Below are 12041 nucleotides of genomic sequence, written 5' to 3' on the forward strand. Positions count from 1 at the left end.
ACTATTTAATGAGTCAGTCCAATTTAATCCATTTAAATGGAGGCTATTGTGAAGGAAATTAAATTATAGAGAAGTTCTAACTACATATTCTCAAACACACTTCATTATTTGTCTCACCCACCATCCATTTTAGTCCAGTCCAATTCTCAAGTTTAACACGGACATCAACTTCTACAGAAAGACACATCCACCCCTTACTACCACAAACATTAGTTTTTACATTTCTTTTTATAAAACATTTAAATTTGATTCAATAGTTACACAGTACAAAATTACAAATCTAACAACTTGTCTTAAATACATTTGATTTGATTTAGTAGCTTGAAATTTTCAGAAAATAATGGAGCTGGGGGAAAGAATTGTTAAAGAACAAACTGGACCAATGGTTTTGCATTTTCATATGATAAACATGAGGTTGTTTGTAATGAGTTTGCACTGTAATGTTTGGCACTTTCCATACAAGACCCACTATTATGTAATGTTTATTGCGTAAAAAATCTTCCACATCTTCAAACACTGGGATATGTTTTTCAGTTTTTTTTTTTTTAAAAAGAGAAAAAATGTAAAATAAACAGCTTTGCAGAATAAAAATACACCTTTTGGTCATTAAAATGAAGTTGATAGAGATACTTAATTTATTGGGAAATAATGACGGATTTTCTCTAAAAAAACGTCGACCAATAGGATTCTAATCACTGCAAGAGCATGACACAGATGTCAACTACGAGACCCAGACAGCAATCTAGGATTCATTAATGTTGCCCAAATTGAACAGGCAAGACAACATGACTACAACTCGAGGGTATAATTGGTGTGGTCCTTTTCCGGTAGTGCACAAGAATCTCATTACCATTATTCTTGGGTATATGATAGAGCACATACTTTTTTCTTCTTTTTCTATTTTGGTTACAAAGGCTTTATATCCAAAACTGGCATCATGAATTAGTTTGCCGTTTTTACAAATTCTCAAGATTTTCCAATTGGGTTGTTGTAATTGTAAAGCAACGCAATCCGCATGAATTGATGGTAAAAGCAACCAAGAGGTTTAGACTATAAAACATGGTTAGACATGCTTCCTTTCATTTTCTATCCTGTCCCCCTCCCTGCCAAGCTTTATTGTTTTGGGGAAGGTAGTAGAGTGAATGGTGATTAATTTAAACCCCCAAATGCTTTTCAGTGACGCATTGACATAGAAATTCGTCTATCAGAAATTCATTTTGCCGGGGCCATGAACCCATTTCCAAACTGACTCGACTGTTCTGGCACCCACTTCTCCTTAGACTCAAGCTCTAACAAATTAGGTTCGTTTCAGTCAATACCTCCCTCAGGCCGGGTTCCTCCACATTTTAACTCTTCTCTAATGCTGAGGTCTTTAACTGTCCTTTGTCAGCAACAGAAATAAATTCCACTCCCAATACAATCCCAAGCAAAATTTACTGGGAGCTACTAACAAAAGTCACCCCCACGATATCACTCACCTAGCCCCTAAAAGCAGTCAACCAATTCTGTCAAGCCCTGTCACGCCCTGCAGCACTCACTGTCCTCCATTTAACTCCTCAACAACTGGTCAGTCATCTTGGTAAAATTACATACACTCCCCAATCACCCATCTCCAATGGACACAGTCATCATGAACTAAAACTATCTCTGCTGACCAGTTCTGATCGAATGGTTTCACGCCCCCAAAATCAATGTGATTCTTGATTTATGTTTTCACATGTTTTAGTTTTTGAAAAAGAATTAGGTCAGTTTTTTTTAAGGTTTAATGGCAAAATCTTGCTCATTCGCCCTCCTATACAGCAATGCTGATGCTTCCACCCTGTTTTTATAAGGGAGGGGGAAAGAAGCAGCACGGGTCAAATCCAAGAAGAAGAAAAAAAGAGGATAAATAAAAATGTAAATTATGAGATACTCACCAGCCAGGATGGACAACAAATCTTCCGTTGTTAAGAGCCCAATTCACCTGCTCGAGAAAAAGGAAAGAAAAAGTAGCACTTGTCAGGCTTCAAATTCAATGCACAAGAACACAGTCTGCCACAACTACCATAGAAATGAAGATTTTACAGCATTTTGTTCGTGGTGGGAATAAGCAAAGAAGAGAAGTTGGAGAAAAAACAGAGAAAAAGGAAGGGCTCCCTTCTAATTGATAAAAGGGAAATGGTCTTTTATTAATTGATGTCCGTAAATATGCCATAGACGGTTAACAGTTTAAGTTGCCATGTTATGAGCAAAGGGGAGCAACAGCTGGATGAATCACCTGGATATCCATTTTTCTAGATAAGCTTATCCAGAAACACTTCTAAAAGAAAAAATGGGAGGAAAAAATAGAAGAAAAAAAAGAAATGAACTTCTCAAGTTAAAAATCATTTTAGGAGTTTTTTAGAGAGCTTCTACAAATTCGCCTATACATGAGCTAATTTTAACTCATGGAGAAGCTCATTTCATTTTTTCTTCTTATTTTATTTTCCTAGAAGTGTTTCAGGAAAGTTTATCCAAGCATGCCCTTAAATCAAACTAAATCATGAATAGTTTGATTTGCACTAAATTTCATCGTATAGGTTACCCTTTAGTCCCATTAAATTACTCTATCATGAAGACCTGTTAGCAATGCAGGAATCTATATTTTTTTTACATGACACAGACAGACAGGACTATCATAACATGCTGACAGTTTGGAAATAAAAACATACCTTATCAGTCCCAGGGGAATTTGCAACTACGTGAGTAACCTGTTCATCAATCTGGTTGGTGCAAACAGCACCAAATTGTTCAGCTGTCTGCCACAATGGATGAAGGTGAGGATTTGCTTCACCAACAGGAAATACCCTGCTAAATACTATGCGACAACCAGCTAAGATTTTTCTCTGTTCTGATGCAAGTATATTTCTGACATCCACTTCTTCTAAGGATTGAGAGGCAAAAAAGATTTGGTGTATTTTCTCAATAACCTAGAGGAAGAGAAGAAATTATCAACTGAACAGGCCATCCCAAATTAAATACAAAAAAAATAATGTAAACTCACTGCCAAAGAGGATGCCAGAGTTCCAGCTTCAGGTCTCTCATCATGATCAATCTCAAGAAGGGAAGGGCCAGGCAGTCCAAACTGACGTCTACTACAGGGGAAGTATGTATACCTGCAATGTGTTAAAATTTAATATAGGAATTATTCATATGCTCAATAGAATTGCATGAGTTTGAAATCCCATGTTACACGAACCTTTCCACCACTATCAAGTTCAGTTTGTTATGAGGCCAGACCCTCACAGAATCATCTATAATTACAACAGATGATTCCATACCCAAAACGCCTTCCAAATCTTTGCTTTTGGGAACCCTCTCCTCACCATCAACTGAATCAGTATCATCACCTCTAGAGATAACTCTTCCAGCAAACAAAACTCCCTTTGGATCAAGCACCTTTGCCATTTCTGTCGCATATAGCTTGTTTCCCATAGTGTAAAGATGCAACTCATAGAGCTTACTAGCCTATAAAGCATTTGGGAAAGATGTGAATTCTTTATTTCAAAATTAAGCCATTGTGCAATGTCATGCCTAAAGCATATAAAAGAATCCACATTATTACCTTCTCCAAGAAGTTCCAGATTCCTGGTCTGAGTTTAGTCCACATTCCCATATGAGGAAAGCGAAAAAGATGTCTGTGAGGTTTCTCACGGTCCTGCTCTTCTTTCTTTCTCAATATCTCATCGTGCAGAGGATCAACTTCCACAAACTGAAAGAGAAAATGTTAACATGCAATAACACAAACTTTCATCCAAAGGAGAACCCATTCCATGCAAATTACCTTGGCAGAATTAAGTAGCGTGTGGTCTAGGTCCAATACAAGGCACAATTTCCGAGCAGCAAACATTTTATTCTGTTCTTCAATCCTCCTGGCCCTCTCTCTCTGTATAGCAGCCTTCTGCTGCTCGTCATAACCTTCAAAAAGATGCTCAACATCTCCCCATGTACTCTGGGATCGAGAGGTAACTGATGCAGCTGTTTCGTGAGCAGATGCCATGTCAGCCTGCAGGTTCTGAGAGCTTGACACAACGGATTTTTGTTCCCCTCTATCTGAAGTAAGCGGAACAGATGCAGAAGAAAAATTTTGAGAAACAGGAGTGTGAGTTGATGATTCTTGGGAAACAGACATAATATCAGCAATGTTTTTCAGATTCCGGGTGAATTGTCGAGCAATATCAGGTTGTGCACTTGATTGAGTAGGCACTAATTTATTATCCACCCTACCCTCAAGCTTCGGGGCATTGACATTGTCCCCTGTTCTCTGGTTGTTAGACACAGGGGATACAATGGCTTTGAATTGCTCATTCCCCAAGTCCCCACTCTTCTGGATAGTATTATTAGTGTGGAGAATGCGCCGTGGATCACGGGGTTTCATGCGAATCTTTCCTGAATCATCTTGTAGGGTTTGTGCCTGATTGTGCCAACCAAATGCAAAAATGTAAACTACAGTTAGCTTGACGGGACTTTCATAACACTAAATTGTGACTTTCAAATTCCACAACTAAATTCATTCATAATCAAGGATCGTGATGTTAACATTTTCAATTCAATTTTTAGAAGAAATAGATAATTGGATATTAAGACCATAGCCACAAGTGAATATTCAAAAATTTACTTCAGTAGGTATATTTAAGACAAACAAGCATTTTACCGTGGAAGTTGATTGTGATGAAACAGGAAGCATTCCAACAGAACTTTGAAGAAGACCAGTGGCCATTGATGAACCAATACTCGCTGTTGAGTCTGTTCCCATTGCCGGATTTGAGCTTGTTGGATGCAGCAGCATAATTGCAGCAGAATCAGCAGATTTCTTCTGGGCTTCAGCTAATCTAAGTATGTTAACAAGCATGATTGGATTTACAGATGCTTCTTTCAATAGAGCAGGTAAGGAAGCTAGCACATTACTAGCTGTAATTGGTGCCTGCTCATTTCTAATGCTTGTTGCATTGAAATTATCAGAACCAGTACAGGAACTACTGACTGTATTCAAAGTCTTTTTGGCTTCGGGTCCAAATTTGTCCATTAAATGATTCCTCTCTATCAACTGAGCTCCAGGCCCAGTATTCTCTTCCAACCAACCACCACTTCCAGTTCTTACTTCGCTCATATTATGCTCAGTATTTTCCAAAGAACTTTTTAGTCTTTTTGATACAGTAACATCCAAAGAAGGTTCTTCAGCAGCCTTTTGTTTCCTTGAGATTGTTGTTCCAGAATATTCCACTTTAGACATATTATTTATCAATGTAGACAGGTTATCCACAGCACTTGCATCAGAATTAATGAAACGAAGCCTGGGATCTCTATTCTTTGCAGAGCTTTTCACCGGGAAAGACCCAGGACCTGTTGCATCCACTCTAGAACTAATGAATCCATGCATGCTGGACCTATCCATGGAAGTAGCAGAAACAGGTGGCTGATCCAAAAGAGTTGGTTTAGTGCTTGTTAAAAAATCACCAGTAGAAGCACTAGAGACCTCCTCGTTTGTATCAACAACCTCATCTTCACAGTCACCTGAAGGAGTTGGACTTGGAAATTTATCATTTGTAAAAAGGGAACTTCGACCAAACTTCTGTTGATATGTGGAAACAGCTTTCAAAGCATCAGTTTCATATAGATGAAATTTAGAACCTTCACTATCAAGTTCCATCTTAGCAGATGCTGACCCAGATCTAACCATAGACTCTCCAACAGAAAGTAACTTATTCACAGGGAAGCAGGAAGGTGCTTCTCGAGTTGGTGATGGTAAACTGTCTGCATCATGATCCTTGTGAAGGTCTAACAGAGGGAGCAGAACCCCTCTGCCTTTAATACTATTTTGTCCAAATTTTAAAGCCTGTGATGTCCCAGTTATGTCCCTATGCAAAGGCTTACTATAAGAAATCAATTCAGCAGCTTCTACAGCCTGATTTTCCTGAGTCTTTATCTCATGGATCTGCACTTCTACAGCTGAATTTTCTTGAGTCTTTATCTCAGTGGTCTGCAATTCTTTCTCCTTGCCAATAGCCTCACTATTTACTAAAGCACCAACAGAATCAATTGCAGTCATCATGCCCTGAATCTGTAGGAAGAAACAACCACATTTCAGATTCAATCCCATCGTTGAATTTCTAAATTGAAGATTATGATGATAATAGTAAAACGATTTCCAAAATCCAGTTAACATTAAACATCACCTCTTTTACATGCTCTGGAGAAAATAATTGAGCCTGTTGTTGATCCTTCACAAAAGAAAGCAATCTGACATGAAAAGTGTAGTCAAGGAAACATAGTTAGTGATAGAAGGCACTGCAACTTGAAATAAATCACTGCTACAACCTAAAAACTTAGATTTTTAAAAACCTTAATATGCTATCCTTGTTCTGTTCTTTCTCCGAAGAGTCCATAGAGCAAAACACCTACAATAAATCATAAAACATTGATGACAAAAAATCCCAGTAGAAACAAAAATGATGAGCAAAAGCAGACAAGGGTATTACAGAATAAACCACTTCAGTAGCATTAAATGACAAGCGAACGAGATCATCCTTCTCAGAACCAGCAGGTCTAGAGAGCACTTCAGGAAGGGTATTTTGCAGCTTACTGCAAGTTTGAGCAAACGACCTACAACAACAAATCACCAACAAGCAAAAAATCAATTTAATGTTACAAACTTTGTAATGTAAACTCCAATGCCAACAATTCAGAGAAAAGGAACAAAATCCATTAACAACAGTTCCACTTACTCAACCACATTAGCAACGGTAACACCCTCCAGAACACCCCTCGCACCAAGCTGCTCGGAATCAGAAACATCCATCTTCACATCATCAAGCTTCTCAGAATCAGAAACAGCCACAACAACACTCTCTGCTTCTCCTTCGGGTTCCGCATCAGCATCGATCTCACCCTCCTCCAACTCCCCTTCCTCTTTGTCCACATCCACCACCACCACATCCTTAGGATTCACAGCAACAGAGGCCAGTCGATGGGAGCTGTTGCGGTTACTGTTAGCATTGGCATCAGAGTCCACTTCCATCACAAAAATATCATTCAAAGGCTTATTCTGCACGGCCTGTGCCCAAGCAAGATTATACAAGCCCGATGCATAGCCGCGACATATAGTAGGGTACTTTGAGTAAAGATCATGAACAGCCCAAACCCTAGCATCACTTCCATTGGGCTTATTGTTATTATTTAACAACTTAACATCTTGCTTATTGAAATCCTCGGCTGAAATCTCTTCCACCGAAGCAGTATCCGAAATCTCACCCTCTTCCACATCCTCAGCCTCCTTCCCCATCTTCTCCAATTTTCCCAATACCTCACAATCCAATAACGATCCAAAAACCATAGAAAGCAGAGCCAGACAACAAGCAAAACCAACCGATAATCGAATCGGGATCTAAATAGCGGGAAAAGTTTTAGGGAGAAGTGATTATATTAGGGTTCCAATTTCGTTCCTTCGAAAATCTCAGATTTAGGGCGCAACAACAGTGTCAAAAACTAAATCGGAAATTTCACGGTGTTGGATCTGTTTCGTGAGATCGCAGAAGGTTATTCTTCAGATCCGAAGAGTGATGAAGCAATCGGGATTGTTTCGAAAGCGAGAACAAGAATGACAACAGTAACGATAATAGTGAAAAAAAATTGATTATAAAAAAGTTAAAACGAAGAAAATTATACACGAGGGTGGCGGAAGAATGGGAACCGGGGAAAGGGAGAGGAGGCTTTTATAGGGATACGATGCGAAGGAGAATCTAAGTGTGATGGGATTTTGAATCTAGGCCGTACACGTCAGTGATCCCCGAAAGAAACCCTGTGTGTGTGTGTGCTTAGTGCTTACGAACGAGAACGACCCAAGTACAATGTAGTCTATTAACAGTAAACAGTATTTCTGTGTTTCCCATTTTATCGGGGAAATCATCTTATCTATTTTTTTAAACGATAATTCTGATAGTTGTTAATATTTGATTTTTTTTACAATTGTAGATATAGATTTCTTTCTTTTCCAAAAAATATATATATTTGTTTCTTTAAAAACCTTCAAAATTAATTTTTAATTATGTAGGGCATATATAATTATGCGATCATTCTTAAAATAAATGTGTTGCATAACTGAAAAGAATTCAAGATTTTATAATTAACTAATAAGATTTATACAGAAAATATAAATATCTAGTATAAAGAAAAAAAATGATTCTATTGGAATAATATCACATGATAATCCCATCAATTAATGCATATTTTATATTTATTCTATTAAATTGATTTAATTATTATATTAAACCTTAAATTAATTATTAATTATCTATATATATGATATAAAATATTATTTTATATAATGGAAAACTGTCATAATTCATTCTCGAATTAAATCAATTCTAATTAATTAATTAAAATAAAATTAATAAATAATAAATGTATATTTAGGAAAGTTGAAACATCAAAAGATTTGGCCAAAGGATTTAATTTAAAATGTATTTTAAAAAGAGTTTTACTCTTTGGTAATTGATGATCAAAATATGTAATCGATTATCAGTGGTCAATGTGCCTTCTGAAAAGCTTTTAAATGTTTTAGTCATCAAAGGCTTATATATATGTGACTTGGGCACAAAATTTTCTCAGTTTTTACTGACCACTGACCAAAAAGTCTTATCCTCTCAAAAGAGTAAATTGTCTTATCTTCTAAAAATTCCTTGGCCAAAACACTTGCAATTCAATAATGAATTATTTGGGTGCATCATTGTACAATCTATCTCTTTCAAGAGAGATTTCTTCTTCTCTTCTTTTTACTCAAGGAAAGTGATTAAGGGACCGAGGGTCTCTTGTTGTAAAGCGATCTGAACACAAAGGAAGGGTTGTCCTTGTGTGGTTCAAAACTTATAAAGGGATTTTACAAGATAGTGGAACTCTCAAGCGGGTTGTATGGAGACTGGACGTAGGCACAAGGGTGTGGCCGAACTAGTATAAAACTGAGTTTGCACTTTTTTTTCCCTTAAACTCCTTTATTTATTGTTATTTATCTTTTGCGTTAAGGAAGTTTATTTTAAATTAAATTATAATAATTCATAATAAAGGAACATTGTTATTATCATTAAAGAAGAATAAAATTTTAATTGGGAAATAGTTTGTGATATCTTAATTCAACCTCCCTTCTTAAGATATCTGAGGTCACTTGTCCAACAAGTGATATCAGAGCTTCATTCTTGTATAAAGTTTAGAAGGTTCAAGAATAATGGTTTCATCAAACTATTTATTTCTTGAAGGGAATTCAATAAATAGACCTCCTATTTTTAATGGAGTAGGTTACCATTACTGGAAAACCTGTATGTAAATTTTTATAGAGGCAATAGATTTAAATATCTGGGATGCTCTAGAAGTAGGGCCCTATATTCCCACTATGGTGGTAGGAAATAAAACCATAGAAAAGCCTAGGGAAGAATGGAGTGAAGAAGAAAAGAAATTAGTGCAATACAACTTAAAAGCCAAAAATATAATTACATCTGCCTTAGGAATGGATGAGTACTTAGGGTATCAAATTGTAAAAGTTCAAAAGAAACGTGGGATACCCTACAAGTAACACATGAGGGCACAACAAATGTAAAAAGATCTAGGATAAATACATTAACTCATGAGTATGAATTATTTAGAATGAATTCAAATGAAAGTATACAAGACATGCAAAAGAGGTTTACATATATAATAAATCATCTTGCATCTTTAGGGAAAAATTTTCCAAATGAAGATCTCATAAATAAAGTATTGAGATGTTTGAGCAGAGAATGGCAACCTAAGGTAATAGCCGTTACTGAGTCACGAGATTTAACTAACATGTCTCTTGCTACATTATTTGGAAAGTTACAGGAACACGAAATGGAACTGTTGAGATTAAATCAACACGAAGAAAATGATAAGAAAAAGAAGGGAATTGCTCTTAAAGCTTCATCTTCAATCCAAGAAGAAAGTGATAAGGAAGATTTAATTGATTTGGATGAAGATGATGATCTTAACCTTTTTGTAAAAAGGTTCAACAAGTTCCTGAGAATCAGAGGAAATCAAAGGAGACCATATTTTAAACCTAAAAGAAGGACAAAAGATTCATCCTCTACTCCAAAATACTATGAATGCAATCAACCTGGACATCTGAGGGTTGATTGCCCGATCTTCAAGAAAAGAATGGAGAAATCTGAAAAGAAAAATTTTAGTGAAAAGAAGGCGAAGAAGGCCTACATCACATGGGATGACAATGATATGGAATCATTTGAGGATTCAGGAAATGAAGTAATAAACTTGAGTCTAATGGCTAAAAGTTATGAAAGTGATGAAGAGGTAACATCTTCAAATAACAACTTATCCATTTCTTTTGAGGAATTATAAGATGCATTTGCTGATTTGCATAGAGAATCAATCAAACTTGTAAAGTTAGTTTCATCTTCTAAGAAAACAATTTCAGATTTAGAAAAATAAATTTCAAAATTAAATAAAGAATTAGATCATCTTAAAATTGAAGTTTCAATTTCTAAATTAAATGATAAAGTTTATGTTTCTATTATTCCCGATGAAAAAGTAATATCTAATTCATGTAAATGTTGTAGCGAGTATGTAAAAGAAATTAAAGATTAGAAAAACTCACTTGCTAAATTTTCTATTGGTAAAAATAACCTAGATGTCATATTAAGAAAACAAAGATGTGTCTTTGATAAGGCAGGAATAGGATATAAACCTGAAAAACAACAAAAACTTTATAAAAATTTCTTTGCTTCCACACAAATATAATTCCCCTTTCATCACTTGTTTTTGTTGTGGAAGAAAAGGGCATGACACATCTACATGTTATTTTAGGAAAAATTGCAACAATATTAAAATGATATGGGTCCCAAAAGGATCTTTAGTTAACACTAACACACAAGGACCCAATAAAGTTTGGGTACCTAAGTCATAAACTTGATCATGTAGGTATCTTTGAAGAAGAGATGGTACATAGATAGCGGATGCTCAAAACATATGACGGGAGATGCATCAAAATTCACACATATCTCTCCCAAGAAAAGCGGACATGTGACTTATGGCGACAACAATAAAGGTATAATTCTTGGAGTTGGAAAAATAGGTACGAATTTATCAACCTCCATTGAAAATGTTCTACTTGTTGAAGGAATTAAGCACAATTTGCTAAGTGTTAGTCAATTATGTGATAAAGGCTATCTAGTATCATTTGATTCTCAAAAATGTGTTATTGAACATGAACATGATAGGAATATAAAGCATATAGGTTATAGAGTTAATAATGTTTACATGATAGACTTAAATAAAAAACTAGATCATAATCAATGTTTTCTTAGTAAAGATGATGATCCATGGCTATGGCATAAAAGGATTGCTCACATTAACATGGAACATTTAAATAAGTTAATATCAAAAGATTTAGTTATTGACTTGCCAAAACTTAAATTTGAAAAAGATAAATTATATGATGCATGCCAAAAGAGAAAACAAGTTAGGGCTTCATTCAAATCTAAAAACATTGTCTCAACAGCTCAACCATTACAATTACTACATATGGATTTGTTTGGCCCTTCTAGAATCATGAGTTTTGGAGGAAATTACTATGCCCTTGTTATAGTTGATGATTATTCTAGATACACTTGGACACTATTTATCACTCATAAAAATGATGCATTTCAAGCATTTAAGAAACTTGCAAAAATCATTCAAAACAAGAAAAATCTCAAAATTATATCTATTAGGAGTGATCATGGGGGTGAATTTGAATTATTTTGTGATGAACATGGCATTGAGCATAACTTTTCTGCACCTAGAACCCCTCAACAAAATAGAGTTGTTGAAAGGAAAAATAGGTCTTTGGAAGAAATTGCAAGAACTTTATTAAATGATACTCTTCTTCCAAAATATTTTTGGACTGAAGCCGTTAATATTGCATGTTACATCATGAATAGGGCTTTAATAAGACCCATTTTAAAGAAAACTCCATATGAATTGTTTAATGGTAGAAAACCCAACATTTCACATCTTCATGTATT

At 35.6% G+C, this 12041-nt stretch overlaps 1 protein-coding gene across 1 annotated transcript; it reads right to left on the bottom strand.

Annotated features, from left to right (window-relative positions):
* Nucleotides 1–733: 733 nt before the first annotated feature.
* Nucleotides 734–7718, bottom strand: LOC100798750 (RNA polymerase II C-terminal domain phosphatase-like 3). Its single transcript, XM_003530434.5, has 12 exons — nt 6744–7718; nt 6498–6621; nt 6361–6416; nt 6195–6258; nt 4673–6079; nt 3803–4432; nt 3584–3730; nt 3218–3486; nt 3023–3134; nt 2691–2948; nt 1917–1963; nt 734–1819 (listed from the first exon to the last, which is right to left on the bottom strand). Exons 1-12 carry the CDS (start codon nt 7349–7351, stop codon nt 1756–1758), a joined length of 3786 nt encoding a protein of 1261 aa, XP_003530482.2. The 5' UTR covers nt 7352–7718; the 3' UTR covers nt 734–1755.
* Nucleotides 7719–12041: the final 4323 nt, after the last annotated feature.

The sequence above is a fragment of the Glycine max genome, chromosome 8 (genome assembly GCF_000004515.6).
Source record: "Glycine max cultivar Williams 82 chromosome 8, Glycine_max_v4.0, whole genome shotgun sequence".
In the NCBI taxonomy this organism is placed as follows: domain Eukaryota; kingdom Viridiplantae; phylum Streptophyta; class Magnoliopsida; order Fabales; family Fabaceae; genus Glycine; species Glycine max.

Bases quoted from the DNA above. Each gene is read 5' to 3' on its own strand.
- LOC100798750 (XM_003530434.5), bottom strand. From the start codon at position 7,351: ATGGTTTTTGGATCGTTATTGGATTGTGAGGTATTGGGAAAATTGGAG. The intron at 6,259-6,360 runs GTTTTTAAAAAT...TTTTCATGTCAG, and splicing joins AACAAGGATAGCATATTAAG to ATTGCTTTCTTTTGTGAAGG. The intron at 3,487-3,583 runs GTAATAATGTGG...AATGCTTTATAG, and splicing joins TCTGGAACTTCTTGGAGAAG to GCTAGTAAGCTCTATGAGTT.